This window comes from Schistocerca serialis, chromosome 11, assembly GCF_023864345.2.
Source record: "Schistocerca serialis cubense isolate TAMUIC-IGC-003099 chromosome 11, iqSchSeri2.2, whole genome shotgun sequence".
Taxonomy (NCBI): domain Eukaryota; kingdom Metazoa; phylum Arthropoda; class Insecta; order Orthoptera; family Acrididae; genus Schistocerca; species Schistocerca serialis.
In genome coordinates, this window is record NC_064648.1 from 108,749,602 (window position 1) to 108,765,539 (window position 15,938).

Consider the following 15,938-nt stretch of genomic DNA (forward strand, 5'->3'; position numbering starts at 1 on the left):
TTATAAAATTGACACATTCCATGTCCTGTGATAGTGTCACAACATGGATCACTGGAACAACAGATAAATTCAAAAATAATAATAAATAAAAAAAAGTCATTGCTGTCACAACCATATCATGTTCACTGATATGGACATCCTCAAAGAGGTCAGGTCTGTTTGTTGTTACCATTAGAAACAATATATTTTCATCATGAGAGAGGTTCCTAACTGTCTGTTCTAGGTAGTTTTCAGAGAAGCCATTTAATAATGTCTCACAGGGTGTCTTACCACACCCATCACTAACAAAACTGTAATTTTCCTAATTGATTGTTGAATTACTAAAGTTCCCCCAATGAGTACAGTATGATTTGGAAACTGTCGTTGAAGCGAAACATTCTCACATGCAGCTTCAATTGCCATCATGGTGGCTTTGAGTTTTTTGTCTATTGCAACGAATTTCTCGTTAGCCTATTCTTTCGATATACTCTTAAATTTTCCCCAGAAATCTCACTGCCATTATTTTCAGGCTCAGACATCTATAATTTAAGCAACCTATTTGTCTAAAGTTCTGTATTTCTGGTGATGGGTCTTGTACTTCCAGAAAAAGAACGTTCCCTACAGCTAAGGATCTGTAATAATGCTGCTGACAACAGGTCTTTAAACGTTTTTGGTACTCCAGAATGTGCATCACACACAAGACAATTTTATGAAATGGAAACCTAATTACAGTGATGGTGCTTTGAAATTCAGTCAAAAAGACGCAGCCAAATGACGCAATTCACTGGTGGGAATGGTAAGTGGAGTAGAAAGTAGAATCGAATTGAACTTTATGTCGCAAGATAAATGTTACTTAATTTTTGCGATGTAACTGAGCCGGCTGCGGTGGTCTCGCGGTTCTAGGCGCGCAGTCTGGAACCGTGCGACTGCTACGGTCGCAGGTTCAAATCCTGCCTCGGGCATTCTCTGAATGCTAAAGTTGTATAAAGCATTGCTTTAATTAAATTTGTTTAAAATCTGATAGATGGTTCCTTAAGAAAGTATTAAGCTGACAAATCATGCATTCCACATTACACTTCAAGCCATGAGAGTCTCTGTTCTCGTTAGTAGTATTATTTTTAAAATTTAGTAAGTACAGCATATATTTTTCGCAATATTGTTTTAGTTGAAGCTTTGCAATATAGCCGATTGGGTGAACAATGTTTTTGTTTTTTAAATTGTGTGACCATAGTATCCATAAATACTGTAGAATTATTTGTAGATTTCGAAACCATACTTGCAACTATGAAAAAAATTAATAAAAAACACACAGTTTCCCGTACGACTTTCATGAAACAGCGAGGTGGCGCATTTATAGCACAATGAATTCGCATTCCGGAGGACCACGGTTCAAACCCGAGTCCAGGCTTCCTGATTGGGTTTTCAGTGACTTCCCTAAATCGCTTCACGCAAATGCCAGGACAGTTCTTTCGAAAAGGCACGGCCGACTTCCTTCAGCAACGGGACCGATGACCTCACTGTTTGGTCCTCTCCCCCAAATTAACCAACAAACGACTTTAATTTTTTCCTAGCAGATATGCAGTTCTGATTCCAAGAATGTTAGAACGACCTCCTTGGTAGGATCCTTCTTCCGCATTGATTGACTTTGACCACAGCAGCAGACGACTGTAGAGTTTAGTAGTTCGTGTCATGCGTTTGTACGGTATTGTGTTGCGTTTTCTGTGTAATATGTGAGTGATTTGATGGTGGAGACAGGAAATCACGGAAAGACACATATTGAGTGTGGTACTAAGTCAATACTTAATTTTTATTATCATTACAGCTAGCTGCGTCGAATGAAGTAGTTTGCCAATGCCTTGTAATGATGCTATAGGAACTGTTCGTACAATTATAATATTAGTTTAATTTCATTTATTGGGCACATTTGAACGATAAGTTTGTTCCACATTTAATTCTTGTATCATCCTTGGCGCTTCTGGTTATGGTTTGAGATAGCCTTAGAATTTCGTAAGTAGTTATTTCAGGTTATGTGTATCAGAACCAAACACTTGTTATTTTCAGTGAGCTTGTGTTTCCGCATTGCGAGCAGGAGGTGACTAGTGTTTAGACAAACATATTAGCGCACATTACGTACCTGTGCTGTTCGGCAATTACGAAGAACACCAGATCGACGCGTGGGTATGTAATGTGCTTGCTGTTTTCGTACTGTCCGATAAAATTGCTAAATGTTTCCCGTGATTTAGCAAAAGAACCGCCAGATATTTTGATGTGTTGTCTGTAATTACCGGAAAAGTGTCTATATGCTGTGGTGGTTAGAGAAAGTGAAGGTCATTGTGAAATACTTTGTCATGGACGAAAAAAGGCCCTCATTAAGTTCACACACACGCTGCATTCATATTGTTATATTTACTTGTATTGTGCATGCGAAGTTCGGTAACAATATTTGTGAAGGAAGGAATAGGGACAGTAAGAGCTCACTGTAATCTGATCTGTAGTTCGCCCGGGTTGTAGCGCAAACAGTTGTACTGCCGATACATCAGATTCGTTAGTATACGTTAATACAGAGTATCAGGGATTGGTTATGTTGGTATGAAAGAGAATGCTGTAGAGGGAATTCACTGTGTTGCGTTTTCCATGGATTTTCAATGTGCCTATGTGCTCCATAGTTTAGTAAATAGTGTTAACTGCTGTTTGTAGTAGTGTGCACGTTTCAATCTGTGGAAGGATATGGGAATGTAATTGACTCTGTAAGGCCTAATGGGTATGTGTAATTGCCACCGACAAAAGCATACGAAAACCACAGAACATTGTCATGGGTACGCTTATGAGAAAGTAATTTCACTAAGTCTTGTTAGAGGAATTTAATCGTTGTTAAATCTTGACAGTCAAGAATCATTTGTTTTTCTATGCAACGTGCAGGCAGCAGTGTGTGTTTTTTAGTGACTGGGTAAAGATTGCAGCATTGCTCTATATTGAGTTGATAACGTTGAATATGGATCACTGTATAAGGAAACAGTTTTTAAAAATACATACTAAACTGACTGAAAAAAAGAAAGTTCTGTCTGTATGGGTGGATTTTCATGTTCTGCTTTTCTGAATACCATGAGCAAATATGGGTTTATAGATTGATTGAAAATGCAGCCAGTATGATTGAGAAATAATTCTTTTCTGTTCTTGCATATGTTGTTAAGAACATAATTATAAACCTCTTACATTATTCTATATATTAAGGAATTTGCAGGATACATTAACAGGCTTCGATATAGCTCAAGGCTAATTTTAATCTTTTATTTTTCATATGTAAAATTGTCTACAGTAAATAGATTTGTCTGGTAAATTCACTTTATCTTAGTTGCTTCACATGACACTTAGAAATTTATGTGGAAAAAGAGTCAGCTACCATATTCAGAATAAGACTGATTACCACAAGCAAATGCTACTAAGTAACAGCAGTAACTGAAAGTCATTTGTTTCCACTGTGTGGGGGTTTTTGTTTTCTCTCAAATTGAGTTTTGTTTACCATTAATGACACTGAGGCTTCAGAGCCCTCATAACCAGCAAGTTGTAAATCAGTTCATTTTGTCAGGTTCTTTGTCCCTCAGCCATTTTTAAATTTTTCATATGCATCGACTCATTTGCTGCAGCCAGAAAATACTGCCTGTGCACTATGTCGAATAATAACAATGTAAACATATAACTTTTGCTTTCTTGTTTTTCAGTGGCTTAGGAGGGCAATCATGGACTGCAAGGGAACTAGTTGGGTGAAAAAAGAGAAGAGTGAAATATATGCTGAACCAGAATCCTTGGTAAATAGCTTCTTGTATTTTTTACCATTGTTTCATTAATTTCTTTGTGCAGTGTGGTGTGTAAACAAGCAGATTACATGTCCTGTTGTTTGTCAGATGAAAAATTTGGTATTGACTGTTGGTTTTGCTTCTTGACCAAACGAAGTTGTGAGTGTTGGGTGTGCAACATATTTGCAATGGGTTGGTGTCTTGTAGTATATGATGCTGCTCGCTAATATTTAATATGTTAAAAAATTTCTGCAGCTTAATGTTAGTGTGATGTTGGCATCCCAGTAGTCAATGATCACATGTTTGCTGTCTACTAGGAAATTGTCAAACGTTCTTGAGTTGTGACATTAGCAATCACTTGTTACAAATTAATTTTCTGCTTTGAGATTTAGTTCGGTGTGTTGTTAATGTCTAGATTTGTTCCTTTTTTAGAAAGAGGTATTATTAATGGATATGATAAAGTAATATATGAGTGGACTCCACTTGATAGAGTGCAGATGATTTAGCTACTACTGTAGTTCAGTTGAATGGTTTGCTGGACGAATTGATCATATGCTATATTTGTGGTCAGTTTTTTTAAGTTGACCAGTGTTGCTTTCTCAGACAAGAGGGATATATATGTGGATTTATTGCAAAGACAATATTTGGCAGTCTATTCGTCATGGTGCATGATGGAGAAATCTAAACTCACGACCTACAATATTTCTTTCCTGGTGTATAATTTTTCCTATTGTTCATCTAATTGGTTTTATACCCTCAAAGTTATCGTTAGCGATACTACCGTTCTTGATCTGTTTTTGTTTTGTCAGTAGGTATTCAGAATCTATTAAACATAGGGAAATGGTAGGGGACCAAGAGTTGTTGAAATCCTTTGAGGAGCTTAAATACTATTAAATGAAACAGCAGTTGGTAGTGTAATGTACAACCCTAAAAAGAAATGGTGGTAATGCTGAAACTAAAAGGAAAAAAGGAGTGTTATAGTTTTAACTACAGAATGTTGGAATGTTTGCAGTGCTCTTTAACCAGTAGATCTTCACATTACTACTCTAAATATTTAGTATCAAATAAATTACTTAAATCTGAATATAATCACAGAGTTAAACTGTGTGGGCTCAAGTATGACACGTCTGTAACATACAACATATGCTTACAGGTTTGGTGATCATAAAAGAAGTAATTATAGCAGAATGTCACTGTCAGCGTCAGGCAAATTAAAACATGCTGAAGTTACTGTTAGAGCTCACTCCTTGATTAATTTTTTCTGAGATTAGCAGGATTTTCAGTTTTCCAGTGTGTGGCCATCAACATTTTATGGAAAATTCACTCCTCATCGAGCTGGTTTTGAAAATATATCCTTCATTTCTTTCTTCATCAAAGCGCTGTAATTTGTTTCATGTAGCTAGATCAAAACACTCCTGTGACACTGTAAAGATGTCATTTGCTCTGAATCATTCATCTTGAGAGTTTCTCTAGAAGCAGTGAAAACACAAATGTACACTCATGCTAGACAATGTCATGTTATAAAAGTAGCCTTGTCAGGTTTTTGTTAGCGTCAGCTGCCAAAGTCTGCGTCAAGTAGGACCTTCCTCCCCCCCCCCCCCCCCCCCCCCAAAAGAAGAAAACCTTTGTGCTTCGAATTTCTCACTTACCTTTCTTTCTATGAACTCAGTGTGTGTAGTGTCGTGCTCATATTCAGGTTATTCATTCTTCTAGTGGTATTGTAGTTTGTGCATTGATATCAAAATGTCAGCAGTTGGTTAAGGCAAGTAGTTGTAGATATAGCACACATGCCTTCACTGTACCAATCTTCTTATCACTTATTTTTGGAATAACTACGGAAGTGAGGACTATATTGCACCTTCATATCATGTGTTACATCTGTATTGTAAATGTATCTGTTTTGCCATTAGCTCAAAGCTGTGTAACTGAGCAATCGCTGTTCAAGCTTTTCATGTGGGGTTGTATCTGAACTGGACCAATGGTGACAAACAAAACTCAGTTGCTTCAGTTGTGTTTTCCAAAGAACAGAGAAATTAAAATCAAACATGGGAAATGTCAGGATAGAGTAATGATATACAAAGCGTGCGTTCCAACTCAACACATTGAGGAGACCTTAGGTTGCAGGTAGGTAGAATGAATTGACTGCCAAATATTTAAGCTTTTGGACAAAGTAATTCATATGAAATACAGAACAACACTAGGGCATGAACACATCTAATGTGAGTAGAAATCTGTTGGAGTGAGAGATAAAGAGGTGCTGTGGGGTGGGAAGTGAGGGATAGCAGGGCAGGGGTGGAGGTGATGCTGTGCTGCCTGTGGTATTGGTCAAGGACATGTGGGGACAGAATAGGGCTGGTAGGTGCAGTGTTGGGAGGCTGTGTGGGGCATGGGGGGGGGGGGGTGGAGTTGTGGGATAGGTGTGTGCAGTGCTAGAATGAGAGCAAGGTAGGGAATAGGTGGGGTGGAGCATACAGACTAGTGGACGTTGAGGTTTATGGGGATGACTGATATGTTGTACGAAGAGTTTCCATTTGCACAATTTAGAAAAGCTTGTTATGTGTGTGCGTTTTTTTAATGTGCTCCCAAAGATGGAATCTTTGCTCATCTTCAACCTACCCTGCCACAAAAGACACCAATCATTTCCTTCACTGAGCTTCACAGTTCCTGCTCCTATACCATTTGGCACCCTGCTCATCATTGTCAGTGCTATCACCCTCTATGATTACATCCTCCAACACCCATGGCTTTCTGTTACTGAACAGTACCTTTCCCAGTGTCTGACTCTCTCCTAACCTACAGCCCCTTCCTGGTCGCCATGACCAACTAGATTCTCACCCACAATTCTCCATTGAAGGCACCGCCTACAAACAAATCTACAGAACATCAAAGGGCATTTGTATGGCACCATGTTCTGCCAGTTCATTCATATGCCACCTAGAGGATTCCTTTCTAACCACCCAGAATCACACACCCTTCACCAGATCAAGATTCGTTGATGACATTTTTATGATCTTATTGGTTTGCTTATTGAACCTGATCTGATTAGTTCCATCAGACCCTCTATTAAATTGGACCACGGTTTCACAAATACTGTACGCTTTTTGTATCATATTTTCCTGAAACTAAGTTTTAATATGACAAATAGTATTACAATGATTTGGGTGTCTCAATTAGCAATGTCAGTGAATAATACTATGAACTAAAAGTTAATACTGGCAGTACTTCTACTACTGCAGTTGATACCACTAGTGGTGCTAGTAGTGGTGGTGATGAAAGAATTTGAAGGAGTGTAAGGTAGATTTTTTCTGATACAGTGTGTTATGGGGAAAGGAATTGTAAGGAGACTCCATCAGCTAACAATATTGGGAAACAATGTGGTTGCAAGGAATATACTAAGGGTCACACTGAGGCCTGCACAGCCTAAAATTTCCTTTCGAGCATTATCCCAGAAACAGATCTCCCATGCCTTGTCTAGTCAGTCACAAATACAGAAGTGTCCAATTACACCCATCTACTTTGATCCATGACATCACAAATATGGCAGAAGCAACCATACACTACGACTCCAATATGGCACCTATGACGTCATTACGTAAACATGACCACTAACACGAAAATACAATTAAAAACCCAAACACACACACACACACACACACACACACACACACACACACACACACACACACACACACACACACACACACTCCCTCTCCAAGTGCACTGTGCAGTTATTGTTTTCCCTTTCTCAGTTTCTCTTCTCCCCTTCCCCTCCCACAGTACAGCTTCCCAAAACTGCCGTTAGCAACCCATACTGTCTCTGCCACATCCTTGCATGGTGTGACAGAGAACACATTATCTTCCCCCCACCCCTCCTCCCACCTTTACATTGCTGTCCCTCTCTCCCTGCCCCGTGCTGCCTCATACGTGTGTGTGTGTGTGTGTGTGTGAGTGTGTGTGTGTGTGTGTGTGTGTGTGTGTGTGTGTTTTTTTTTATTTCAGAAGATGGGCTTTGTCCAGAATCTAAATTTTTAACACGCTTTCATTGTACATATCTGTGAATCAGTATAGAAAGTAAATGTGCCAAATTTCATGTTGATGGGAAAGTGAACTGGGAAAAACACAACCAAATCTGGAAGAAAAGCTCTCAAGATTGTTGTACCTTATGTGTAAACTGAGAGTAGTGTTTGGTTGTAACATGCTCTGTATGTCATATTTTGGTTCCTTTGTCAGATACCTGTTTATTCTGCTGATATCAGTGGCATAAAAAAATCTGTGGAATATGTTAGGCAGAACATATAGTGGTGCCTGTATTTGTTTACCAGGCTTAGAATACTAATAGTTTTTGATATCTCTATGACTCTGCTGTTGGCATTAGGAAGAATGGTAAGGAATGTGTTGTGAGGATGCAGTTTACAAAGAAGATACTGTAAGTAATGCAAACATCCACATCCCAAGGCATGGGCTAGCAAGAACAGGAAACTCTCACAAAGTGAATGACCTCAAAAGTTTTATTTATGATTCCCTCCCTGCTTCATCCACATCATTTTAAAATTCCAAAATAAAACTGTGTGATTGGCTAATAGAAAATCCATGTTACAATTAGTTGTATGGTGTGGGTATTGTTGATTTCAATATTAAAGATTCTGGTTGTACCCACTGATTTCACTACACTATTGTTTTTTTTATATGATGAAGCGCATTTCGTATAAAATAGTTACCGATAAGTAAATAAAGATTATGGGAGTAGGAAATAGGATTCAAAGTAGCAGCATAGGAAAATGAAGTGCAATATGCTAATAAATTTTCAAATTTCTTGTCACTGATCATTCATATAACTTTTAGATCACTACCATTGAAATGCACCTTACTGACTGTCACTGAGAAGGCCACTCTGAAAAGAATGAGTCATTTATTCTTTAGAAGTGTCATAGACTTAAAATATGTGACAATTTTTTGTAATATATTCAAAATTGTCTTCTTAAAAGAACTGTTGACAGATTTTTGAATCAATGAGCAAGTGAACCAACAGGTAATTCTAGAATTTGTGTGGCTGTATGAAATTAAGCAGTGTTATGTTATGGCTCAATTTTGGTGAATATAATATAGATTGGCTTTATGCACTTGCCCATGCTAGACTACCCTTCACAAACCTCTTAATCTCTGATGACTGTCACCTCCTACATCCATTTGAGCTTGCTTCTTGTCTTCAAGCCATAGTATCCCTCTACACTTTTTACCCTCACATATCCCTCCATTACCAACTTTACTATCCCTAAAAGCCTCAGAATTTGTGCTATTAACAGGTTCCTTGTGTTAGTGAAATTGGTCCCTATGTTCCTCCCTCATTTGCTGTTTTGTTTACCCATCAAATCTTCAGCATTCTTCCGCATCACATTTCAGATGCTTCCATTCTCATCTTGTCTGAATTGCCTATCATCTGTGTTTGACTTCCATACAGGGCTTCAATGCAAATATCTTCAGAAAAGACTTCCTAACACTTAAATTTATATTAGATGTGAACAGTCCTCTTTATTAGGCACATGTTCATTGATATTGCTAGTCTTCACTTTATTTCTTTCGTACTTCGGCCATTGTCAGTTACTTTGATGGCCAAATAGCGAAAGTTGTCTACTACTTCTAATGTCTCATTTTATAGTCGAAACAACATTGCCTGATATATTTCAGCTAGATTCCATTGCTTTTATTGATGTTTGTCATACAATCTCCTTTAGTGATAATAGCCAATTTTACTCTTCAGAGTTATACTGCCCACACATCCCTTCATTGAGAGTTTCAAGATGCCTGTTTTGTTTGATAGAATTACATTATCATTGGTAAACACGCAGTTTGCTCTACTTTTTTCCAGATTTCCTTCGTGTCTTCGTCGTACAGAATGCATATCAGATGTAGGCTAGAAGCCTGTCTCATTTCCTGCTCAATGCTTCCCTTCCATGTCTTTAAAGTCTTAAAACTGGTGCCTGGTTTCTGTGAAAGTTGCAAACAAACTTTTGTTTCCTGTCTATTTATTCTGCTGCTGCCCAAATTCCAAAGAGTGCAGTGAACTCCACATTCTCAAAAGCATTTCAGTAAATCTGCAAAAGCTGTAAACACAATTTTGTTTTCATTTAACTCATCTTCTAAGGTAAGTCATAGTAGCAGTATTGCCTTGTGTTACATGTTTCTGGTACCCAAAGTGATCTTATGTAAGGTTAACCCTCTAAAATCTTTTCCATTCTTGCAAGCATGTCATATTAATCTGATAATATTCACAGCTGTTAGCACCTGCCTTTCTTCAAATTTGAATTATTACATTCTGGTTGATGTATGACTGTACGTCAACTATCTCATGTCTTGCACAAAAGTGGAATAATTTTGTCATGGATGGCTTTCCCATGTATCCCAATAATTCTGAGGGAATGTCATCAACTGCAATGGCCTTGTTACTACTTCGCTCATTTAGTGCTGTATCAAATTCTGGTCATATTATGATATTTACAGTCTTGTCTACAACTACTTCCTTTCCCCTTTCTTGCGCATGTTTGTTCCCCTTTGCCTTACAACCATTCTTGTTTAGCCATATTGCATGTTCTGTCAACATCATTCCAGTAATGTCTGTATTCCCTTTTGTCTGCTTAAATAGCTACATGTTTGTATTTTCTCTTCTCATCAATTAAATTCAGTATCTCATGAGTTGTGAAGGTATTCCTACTAGGCCTTACTTTTTACCTATGTTTCCTCCTGCCTTCACTGTTTCATCTCAAAGCTGCCTATTCATCACCCAGTGTATACTTACCCTCTATTTATCACTTGTTGCCTAATGCTCATTTTCAAACCATCAATGAGTTTTGGTTCATGTAAGTTTATCCAAATCCCATGTACTTAAATTCTACTTTTACCATTTCTTCAACGTTACTCTGCAGTTAATAAAAGTAACTCTAGCCAGAGTCCACATCTAGCCCTGGAAATGTTTTGTAGTTTACATTCCTGTTTCGAAATCTTTGTTTTTGACATTACATAATCTGTTTGAAACCTTTTGGTTTCTCCATGTTATTCCACATACACAGCTTCTTTCATGATACTTGAAAAAAGTGTTTGCAGTGACTAATTCATGCAATGTGCAAAATTCTACCAGGCGGCTTCCCCCTTTCAGTAATTTGTGCCATTGGATGTTCTCTTTACTATTTTACATCCTATTCCTACTATTGAATTTAATTATCTTCTAGAATTGGCTGTCATCTTCCTTAGCTATTGAATAATTACTCATCAAACTTTTTACTATTCCATCTGCTGGTCTGGTTGCCATACAAATATCTACCACTGTTGTATTTTCTTCATGCCTATTTCAGCTATGGTAATTCAGTGACATTGCTGTTGATAATAGCTTACTCAAGTGCCTATTTTGTTGCTTATTACTAGGGCTCTCCCTGCATGACCCCTATTTGATTTTTTGTTGATAATCCTGTACTGGCCTGACCAGAAGTCCTGTCCTTTCTGCCACTGCACTTCAGTTCGTACTACAACTGAATACAACCTATCCAATTTCCTATTTAAAGTCTCTAACCTTCCTAGGCTGTTGTTGTTGTTTTCAGTCCAGAGACTGGTTTCGTGCAACTCTCCATACTACCCTATCCTGTGCAAGTTTCTTCATCTCAAAGTATGAACTGCAGTCTACGTCCTTCTGAATCTGCTTAGTGTATTCATCTCTTGGTCTCCCTCATTGACTTTTACCCTCCACACAGCCCTCCTATACTAAGTTGGGGATCCATTGATGCCTCAGAACATGTCCTACCAACCAATCCCTTCTTTTAGTCAAGTTGTGCCATAAATTCATCATCTCCCCAATTCTATTCAGTACCTCCCCATCTAATCTTCAGCAGCACCACATTTCAAAAGCTTCTATTCTCTTGCACACACACGCGCACACACTCACGCACACGCACGCACACACGTGAACACACGCATGTACGTGCAGAGAGCCGAGACCACACTGCCAAGCTGTGGTCTCAGCTCTCTGAGACTGCGATCGTGTGAGTGTGTGAGTGTGCGAGCGTGCGTGCAAGGGTGCACGTGTCTACTGCTGACAAAGGCCTTAATGGCTGAAAGCCTTAATTGTGTGAATCTTTTTATTGTGCCTATCGCGACTCAGCGTCTCTGCTATATGGTGAGTAGCAACTTTCCTTCTCTGGTATTGTTACATTCCATCCTGGATTTTCCATTGTTTGATGTTTGCTTCTATTCTCTTCTTGTTTAAACTGTTTGTCGTCCGTGTCGTCCACTTCCATACAAGACTGCACTCCATACAAATACTTTCATAAAAGACTTCCTGACACTTAAATCTATACTCAATGTTAACAAATTTGTCTTCTCAAGAAAAACATTACTTGCCATTGCCACCCTACATTTTATATCCTGTCTACTTTGAACATCATCAGTTATTTTGCTCCCCAAATAGGAAAACTCATGTACTACTTTGTGTCTCATTTCCTAATCTTAATCCCTCAGCATCACTAATTTAATTCGACTACATTCCATTATCCTCATTTTCCTTTTGTTGGTGTTCATCTTCTATTCTCCTTTCAAGACACTGTCTCCGACAGAATTAAAATGTAATTGGCGAACCTCAGAGTTTTCATTTCTTCTCCATGGATTTCAATTTCTGCTTCAAATTTTTCTTTTGTTTTCTGAACTGCTTGCTCAGTATACAGATTCAATACCATCAGGGATAGGCTACAACCCTGTCTCACTCCCTTCCCAACCGTTCTTTCCCTTTCATGCCCTTTGACTCTTACAACTGCCATCTGGTTACTGTACAAATTGTAAATAGCCTTTTTTTCCCTGTGTTTGACCTCTGAAACCTTCAGAATTTGATAGAGAGTATTCAAGTCAACATTGTCAAAAGGTTTCTCTAAGTCTACAAATGCTATAAATATAGGTTTGCCTTTCCTTAATCTGTGTTCTAAGACAGGTTGTAGGGTCAGTATTGCCTCATGTTTTCAAACATTTCTATGGAATCCAAACTGATTTTTCCTAAGGTCAGTTTCTACCGGTTTTGTCCATTCATCTGTAATGTATTCATTTTAGTATTTTGCAGCCATGACTTACCCAACTGATAGTTTGGTAATTTTCACGTCTGTCAAAACCTTCTTTCTTTGGGATTGGAATTATTATATTCTTCTTGAAGTCTGAGGGTATTTCACCTATCTCTTACATCCTACTCACCACATAGTAGAGTTCTGTCAGGTTAGGCTCTTCGAAGGCTATCAGTAGTTCTAATGGAATGTTGTATACTTGCAGGGCCTTGTTTCGACTAGGGTCTTTCATGGCTTTGTCAGACTTGTCACACAGTATCATTTCTCCCATTTCATCTTCATCTACATCCTGCTGTATTTCCATATATTGCCCTCCAGTACATCGCCCTTCTATAGACACTCTATATAATCCTTCCACATTTCTGCTTTCTCTTCTTTGCTTAGAACTGGTTTTCTGTCTGAGCTCTTGATATTCATCCAAGTGCTTCTCATTTCTCTAAAGGTCTCTCTAATTTTCCTGTAGGCAGTATCTATCTTACCCCTAGTGATACATACTTACCCTACTAAGGTATGTAATACTCCACACTCAGACATATAGACTGCCTGGCCTGCTTTTCCTGATAACATCCTACTTAATAGCCTCCACCTGTAGATCTGAATGGGGGATTATTTTAACTCCAGAATATTTTGCCTAAGATAATTTTGTACAGTAGAGCTGCATGCTCTTAAGAAGAAGAAAACAAACATAGCTGCGGTTTCCCTTTGCTTTCATCTACTTGCAGTATTGGCACAGGAAATTGGTTAATGCTACAAGGCCAGGTCAGTTGATCATACAGACCATTGCTCCTGCAACTGCTGAAAAGGCTTTTGCCTCTCTTGAGGAACCATGTGTTAGCTTGATTTCTCCTCAGATAATACTTATTCGTGTTTGCACCTAACTGTTTTCAATATGGTTGACATGCCAGCAAACCTACCTTGGCAGTGTCCATGGTTCATTTGGTGTGGGGGCTGTGCACTATTGTTTAAAGTGCTGTCTTGGAGCAGAAGAAATAGTCTTAGCATGTATATTTGTAGAATTACTTCATTATCTTATGAACACAAATAACAATTCTGTGAGACTGCATTGGTACACATACAAACCCACAGATGAAAACTGTTGCTATGTCTCAGATTTGTGGCTGTAACTCCTGGTTTCAGGACCAATTACTTTAAAAATTACCCTAACCAAGCATGCCTCCAGGGCTGCCAAGGGGATGCCACTTGCATGTCCTCATAGATTTTCATCTTAGGTTCAGGATTTTAAGGTCAGCGACCAGCCAATAATTTTGTAAAGCAGTATGACACAGTTCTCCATAGAAGTAGAAACAAGAAATGCATTTGGCAGTTGGGTGATTTGTTAGTGCTGGTAAGTATAAAAAATTTATTATATAGTTGTTTGTAGCTGAGTGCATAGGATAACAGTATAAAAACCATAAAATTGGTGGTTCAGATAAGACTAATTGCTACCAGTTCTTTTAGTTTTATTTACATTCCATATGTAAAACGAATGTTAATTTTATATCATGCTGAATCATACTTTATTAAAATTATTTTTAAGTAAAAGTTACATAAAAATGCAAGTATTGTTGAAAAATTACAATTTGGTACAAAAATGGAGAGCATCAAATTGAAAATAAAGAAATATCACAGAAATGTATCAAAATTTTTGTTTTAATATGTCGAATGTTGAAAAAAATGTAATTTTTACTAAACCGTTACAATTCAGTATTTGTTAAATTTGCGAGTTGTTAGTAGACATGGAAGTTTTCAAAAATTAGTAGTTCCGACTAGAAGATTCGAACCAGCAGCTTTTTCATTAAGGCACTTTTGTGCTATAGTCTCAATTACCAGCAATTGTGTTAATAATTAGGAAATATTTTTTAGTTGACAGCACTCAGAAATCTTGTGATCATCAAAGTCAAATTTTTGTAGTTGTTTGCTAACTGCATAGTGCTGGTTTAGGAAATTGATGTTCCAGCACTGAACTCCAAATACTCTAAATCTGAAGGAACTTGAAGAGGATGATTTGCAAGATACCATTTTCAGTCAAGTTCTTATTATTGCAGGGATGTGTCCATAATGGTTAAGGTGACAGCCCATAAAATGCAAGAAATCCAGGTTTAACTCATCAGTGCAGCCAAAATAAATTTTTACGTCTGTTTCATAGACAATTCGCTAATATTAGGCAGCCATTGGATCAAATTGTGAATGTTTCTGATCAGCATAATTTATCTGGTATTCAAAATTGTATTGGCTGACTGCATTGCAGCAGAATTGTGAGTGAATAGAGCAACTGATTTTAATTGATCAATGACTGTAGGATCCTTTTTTATTCTTGCAGAGGAACTGTTTTCTTTCGAAAATCATATAGGGGAACAAAATTATCTGCTGTTCAGGTCTTTAGCTCCAAACATGTTTCCTGTGTCTCTTCTTACAAACTGAAATGACCTGTGCATTTTTCTATTCCCATGAAAAGCCACTGTTCCATAAAGGAACACTTCAATTGCCAGAGGTTGTGCTGCAAGATGTACTTGTTTTATTTAATCTGATGACTGCCACTTCAGGTCTAGTGGTCTACTGTGTAGAAAAAGTTTGGTTTTTCCTTCTCCCTCCAGTCCCCACCTTAGTCAATTATGTATCTGTCATTTTAGTATCCATGCTGCAGCCAAAAATGTGAAATACATTTTTATGTTCTTTAATGGAGAAACTTTCTATGGCAAAGCATTGTAAATATGACTTTTCTGTTACTGTCATCTGTTTTGCTACCACATGCATCATTGTCAACTTCCCTTTGTAGAGTTGTCTTTGATCCCTTTTCTAACATTTTTGTTCAGAAGTTCTGGGGTTTTCATTTTTTGTTTCATGTTTTGCAAGATATGATCTTGCTTATAAATTAATGGAAGACTTCTTATATAGGCTGTCTTGGTGGGTCTCATATGTTCAACTTCTGGTTGGCCATGGGGATTCAGGGGATTTAGCTTCATTTGAATTTGCTGTACAGATCTCTGCTGTCATGTAACTATGTAATGTTGTTAACATTTGCAGGTCCTCACCCTATTCCACAACATTCCCCATACTGGGTGTATTGGCTGTTACA

The 15,938-nt window shown here is 37.9% G+C and overlaps 1 protein-coding gene across 1 annotated transcript in view; it reads left to right on the plus strand.

Moving 5' to 3' along the window:
- The first annotated feature begins 1,629 nt into the window (after positions 1–1,629).
- LOC126426502 (zinc finger protein 59-like) overlaps positions 1,630–15,938 on the plus strand; it is a 97,486-nt gene continuing 83,177 nt past the window's right edge. Inside the window, exons 1-2 of the mRNA XM_050088409.1 lie at positions 1,630–1,764; positions 3,699–3,785. Of these exons, the coding sequence (XP_049944366.1) occupies positions 3,717–3,785 (69 nt within the window). The 5' untranslated portion in view covers positions 1,630–1,764; positions 3,699–3,716. The remainder of the gene's footprint in view (positions 1,765–3,698; positions 3,786–15,938) is intronic.